Source organism: Girardinichthys multiradiatus, chromosome 22 (assembly GCF_021462225.1).
Source record: "Girardinichthys multiradiatus isolate DD_20200921_A chromosome 22, DD_fGirMul_XY1, whole genome shotgun sequence".
NCBI classification, from domain to species: Eukaryota; Metazoa; Chordata; class Actinopteri; order Cyprinodontiformes; family Goodeidae; genus Girardinichthys; species Girardinichthys multiradiatus.
This window is the reverse complement of record NC_061814.1, coordinates 18,482,977-18,488,976: the sequence shown is the minus strand read 5'-3', so window position 1 is coordinate 18,488,976 and position 6,000 is coordinate 18,482,977. Positions and strand designations below refer to the sequence as shown.

Below are 6,000 nucleotides of genomic sequence, written 5' to 3'. Positions count from 1 at the left end.
ATACTGTTATCTTGTTTACTGTTTTGCCTAATAGGGCCTAATACACACATTGTTTCTTAATAATGGCTGAGTTGTTCCCTACTATTGGTTTTGCCCTAATGAAGTAAGTTAAAATATGATCATATTGCTTATCGTATTTTTCCCCTTAACTAGAAAGAACTGTGCCTTTTAAAACTTTTACCACAGTATGGAAAATGATATCGATTATTGAGTATTTTTCTTCGTATGGGCATCAAGTTTGAAATTTTAGTATTGTGACAACCCTAGTTTGTACTATCCACAATAAAATCTTGTAGATAATATTATATAATAAAATTGTTTAATATACTCCAATAACCTTTAATACTGTTTTTGTAATTTTTTTAATATTATAGTGTTATATTCTTTCTTGGTACAGGTGCAAGTTGATTACAATGAGTTATAAAGAAATTATTTAGCTGCAAATAGAAAGCTTATTGTTTTGCTCAGCCAATTTCCTGGTCAGTCTGTGAGTAACTGTTGCAGGTCATAAACTTAAAAGTATCCCATATTAGTATGTGTAATGTTGTAGTCTTGGCGTTTGACACTTGCATAATGAGGACAATGTCTGTGGGAGGCCCTACCGGCACTGTCATCTTGCCTTTGAACTCTATGTGTTGCAGCTATTTAACAAATTCTATAACGCTATTTTAGTCAATGGGTTACACCCATACAATTCACAAACGTTTTTCGTCTCTTTTTTGGTCATTAGAGAGAGCTGTCAAACTCATCATTGAGTCCAAAGTTCTATTTCCATGACAGCGCTTTGACCTGAGCACTGGGATATCTGACAGCAACTGTCAATGTACCTAGTAATGAGATGGTAAAAGAGGTGAATTTGAATTATGAGGAAAGAGCAGGAGTGGAAGGGGGGAAAGGCTTAGCAGTGATCACAGGAGGAGCAGAGGGATCCTGAAGAGACAGGAGAGACACTTGCAGAACAGTGTAGGATAAAAACAGTAAATGCCAGAAGGAGAATTGTTTATGTGAATGACCCATGGAGGGAATGGTTATCAAACCGTGTTAAGACAAAACAATTTATTCAGAAAACATGAGATGCTTTAAGCCAGAAAACTTGCCCTGGCCATGAATTTGGAATGCCAGATTTGGGTGTGTGAAAAAACCATTTATAAAACAGTCCAGTCACATCGCTCTGAATTCATCTGCAGACATAAACATCTGAAATGAGTAGGTTCCAGCCCACAAGACTGTCCAAACAAAATCACATTATTTTAGATCAGAACATAAACAAGCAGTTGTCATTCTTTTGATTCCAAGTCATTTATTCAATGTCAGATCGGAGTACTGTTGTTTGGGGAAAAATAAATCACTCCAAAAGCTAATATCAGATTAACATAAACATGCAAAATTAAGGTAATTTAGTAAGTCAAAAGGCAACAAGCAATGTGGCTTCCGTGCAATAACACTATCTTGGGAGGCTTTTGACCTCTTGGATGTTCTGTCAGTTGAGTTGATCCTCATACTGCTTACGAAAACAGTCTCCCACAGGAAAGAACTCCCAGCAACGCTCCTGGTACATTTTCCACACATAGGATTCCTGAAAAGTCAACATAGTCCTCATTTATCACAAAGTTGCATCTAATGTATACATCTTTGGGCAATAAACGCACTGAATCAAGAAGATAACAGTTTACACAGTGTGGAGGGAGAGTGTGACTGAAGGTTTTTCTTTTTTATGTTGAGCACACCAAAGAAACATTTTAAAGAGCCAAAATAACATTTTAGAGAAATAAAAAGCTATATATTTTGAAACTATAAAAGCTTTTTTAGCCATGCTGCTCTCACAGGCAGTCGGTATCATTTATGGATGATCACCTGCCATCTGGATCAGTAGTGTCTGATGGACCATCCTAACAAAAATAAAACTTGTAATGTGACTATGTAATCTTTTGTATCGCAAGAAATGTACATGGAGCTTCTTGGAAGCAAAAAAGTGAAGGAAGAAGATTTCTCCTTACTTTTTCTTCTTTCTTTCTGTGTCTAAGCAAAATAATGGGGAGAGCGTCTGACCGCAGTTGCCATCAGATTGTATATCAGTATTTCAATTTTTCTTTCATCTATCACGTGTGGCATTAGCCTAAAGTGTCTTTTTAGGGCATAATAACATCTTGTGAGGAAACTGCAAACATACTAATGGCATTTAGGTGGCATGACAGTATAATCTTTTGATAGCTACATGAGTGTGGCTAAACACGGACTGAATATGTAGAAGGCAAGAGCAACGTACAGAACCGCTGCATGGGACACAATATAAAGTAGATTATTCTGTTGACAAAGTTGTTGAGAGGAGTTTGCTGTAGCTTGCTTGTGCACATCAGAGTAACAACACTATTCATAGCAGGAGCAAGAAATTACAACATCTTTCGAAAATTATGCCAGAATTTTACTGATTACTGTTTTAAACACAATCAGTTATTTGCCACTGTGATGAATTACAAGCAGACTGGGCTCAATATGGAGCACTTTTAAATTCCTTGTAATGGTGTTGGTTTGTTACGTCTCCAAGCTACTGCTCTCAGACAACATTTTTCCTGACTTCCTTCCCCTCACTGGATAAATCGGCATATTAATGTTCAGTTTATGAACTCAAACTGGAAACTTTGCTATCACTTTTTTTTGGCTTAATTGAACATAGTTTTATACACTGATGCCCACGTTTGGCATTTCAAATGAAATGTCATCAAACTTTAAATTCAGTTTCAATGTAGTGAAATTAATTTATAAACCAATGCATTTAATTTCAAATTACGCAAATACCGATTCAGTCTGAGCAATTAAAATTCAGTTTCTGATGGCACAAGTTTCTGCCCACATTTTTTTAAATATATTTCTTGATTATGGTTATGAAAATTTGTAGCTTTACAGTGAGCTAGAAGCCTGAACACAATTGTAAAGAAAACATTTCACTAATAATAATGCATACTCCTTTTTATTTAGAAATATGTCTCAACACTCAGTTCAGTTTGGAAATATCACCTAAATGTTAAACGGTTTCACAAGGATAAAAATGTCCTCCTTTTGATTGATTGCACAGCAGTATATTGGAGGCATTATGTGCCAAAATCTAAGTTCTAATGTAATAAAACAAATTGAGAACTGATTTAACAATCTTTGCCAATGAAAACTAAGAAGTTCTCATTTCTCCCTAATGCACAATCTTTTCATAGATTAAGACACAACCAGTAATAGAAAAACATAAAAGCAAGATCACTTTAAAAGCAAAAGAAGTGAAAGAAAAATAAAGCATGTTGATCTGTCCAACAGGTCATGTATGTTACAAATAATAGAAAATAAATGTTAGATGAAATAATATTAGGTTTAAAATCTAAAGTCCCCTCTTTATAGCATAGACTTAATGCAAAGCTACAACATGAGTCAGAAGAAACATCACAGGGAACCTATCTGGCATGGAATGGATTATTATCATAAATGGTACACACCTAGGTTGATACAGTATGGCTTCACATGGCAAATTCAATCTTACTCCTAAAGGTTATACTACAGATTGTCATTATCATAGCAAATGCTGGAATTAATAGGTCACCGAGACATGGGGGTACTTGTAAGTGGGGGCAGAGTGTTGTTGATGAATAAATTAAGAGATATGTGATCTTTCAATGACAGTTAAACTGTCTGGGGCCTTTAAAGTGCCCACCTAATTCCATCTTTGGTTGTACACTGCACTTTAAAAAAAGAAATAATTATCATACCTGTCCCGTGTGTTCAGTTTCATCTTTGTTAATAAGATACATCAGGAAAAATCTGCAAGGGCACAGATGATGGGTAAACTGTTATGACTTTCTAAAGATTTTCATAGATAAGAAAATATTTGTGCATACAAATATTGTGTTAGGCTATGATGATTATTAATCTACTTGACATGCATTTCCAGCAGAAATACAATTAGAGAAAACAAATGAAAGGTTAAATACTTATGTTATTATAATTATATTATATTATTAGATCAGTGACTTGGTTGGTGAATATCAAAAACAACTGATCATTGTGTTTATCAAAGATGTTTGGTTTTTTTTTTTCTCAGGTGGGTCAAAATGTCAAAGGAAGCACTACAATATATGTGTATTTATGATAAGTAAAAAGTCAGTCAGTCAAAGGCTGCAACAGCATATTGAGCAATCCACTGTGTAGCTTTTGGTGGTGGTTATTAGTCAAAAAAGCAACTCTGCAACATGCAAAATTACCATTGTAAAATCTGTGAAAGAGATGCTTTTTATTTCTCTTTTTTATCATAGAATGCTAACGTGTTTTAACTGGGGCTTTCCTGCATTCACCACAAGAAATAATTCTATTCAATATTTAGTCCTGAGCCAATTTCAATTATCAAAGCATTTTTTACACATTTGGTATCCGAGTCCCTAGCTAAATTCAATTACAAGTACCTGGTTTTTCCATACTGTATGTGACTTTATGTCAACTGCAGCCCAAAGAAAGCTGCTGCAGTGTTCGCAGCCAATTTCTAAAAATGATGGCCTATTTTTGGGTGCACAGATTACAAAACTCCACTATGGAATATATACATTAACATTCTCAGTATTTTCACCCTTTACAATGAAATTCTGCTGCAGATCTGTCTTTGTTTGTCATGTGACCTGCTCTGCCCTTTTAGATCATCTAAAAGACTAGTTACTAAATCTTATGATGTTGAAAGCAAAGCTCTAAGTTTATAATGCATGAAAACACTTTTTTCTGTACGTTTTGTCCACACGAGTGGAACTGGTTTGAAATAGGTTGCAAGCCAAAAAAGATCATTGAATGATATTAAAACAGAGCGTAAAAGCAGCCGAGCACTTGACCAAACTGCTCTGTATGAAAACATGAGAAGCTGTAGCAAGACATGAAACTTCCTAAAGACTAACTATGTGTTGAGGCTGTCCTGCAGAAACTCTTGTTGGGACAAAAAACATGTTGCTGTTGAAAAAATGGACTTTACAGTGCTCTGAATGACATTGGCGAGTGAGTTAGGCTGGAGACAATCAAATCATTATTCAGTCCCCACTTCAATTTAGGTTTAATGGCCAACATCAAAATTAATAGTTTTGAGGTCAGAGTAGTCATTAAAAGTGTCACTTTTGTTCAATTTGAAAAAAAAAAGAACAATTGTAATGTTCGTTGCTATGAGCTATTTAATTGTTTTGTCATATAATTTGTTAATTACAAACAGCTGCTTGTTTGCAAGCTTTCTCCAGTAAATCTTCCAGGCAGTGGGGGTTTAGTCATTATAGGTGCAACTGCAGATCATGTAAAACTGATGAAATGTGATGTATCATTTCACTGCACTTTAATGCTACTGAGATTTCAAGCATTTGCATGGCTTTGATTTAATAAAGTATCAAACTGAGACTTGGTATTTTGGCATTTGCCTATTCTTAAAGCCTCGGATCAGTATCGGCACAAACTAATCCTGACTGAAACAGCCTTAGTTCTGTTGTTTTTCAACTACTAACATATAGTTTGTTGACTTAGTTTTGTTATTTGATCATTTATTTTGATTGCACCTATTTTAATGTACAGTCATATTCAATACGTTAGATTATGTGTTCCAATGAGGCTATTTTGACAGATGAAAAGTATCTTTTGAAAATAACAGCCTTTAAGCAAGTTTTGAACATACTTTTCATTATGCCCACATTTCTGTATTACATTTTTTCTATTATTGTTATGATTTAATATTCTAAAATTAAATGTTATGTTTTCATTAGCTGTAAGTGATCATAATTAACAGAAATAATGCTTGAAAACCAGCCTGTGTGTGATTAATCTATATAATGTGTTTCACTTAGTGAGCTGAGATACTGAAATAAATGCATTTTTATATTAATATTCCAATTTATTAACTATGACTGTTCTTTTATAAAAAATTAACATGGTGCATGTTTGCTGTTCTTCTAAAATGTAAAATAGATTCATTTGAACTATGTAAGAAAAATAAGAGCAGAACAG

At 34.3% G+C, this 6,000-nt stretch overlaps 1 protein-coding gene across 1 annotated transcript in view; it reads right to left on the bottom strand.

Moving 5' to 3' along the window:
• Positions 1 to 1,277: 1,277 nt before the first annotated feature.
• ryr2b (ryanodine receptor 2b (cardiac)) overlaps positions 1,278 to 6,000 on the bottom strand; it is a 102,342-nt gene continuing 97,619 nt past the window's right edge. Inside the window, exons 103-104 of the mRNA XM_047352549.1 lie at positions 3,750 to 3,801; positions 1,278 to 1,576 (exon numbers count right to left, since the gene is read on the bottom strand). Coding sequence (XP_047208505.1) covers positions 1,481 to 1,576; positions 3,750 to 3,801 — 148 coding nt within the window. The 3' untranslated portion in view covers positions 1,278 to 1,480. The remainder of the gene's footprint in view (positions 1,577 to 3,749; positions 3,802 to 6,000) is intronic.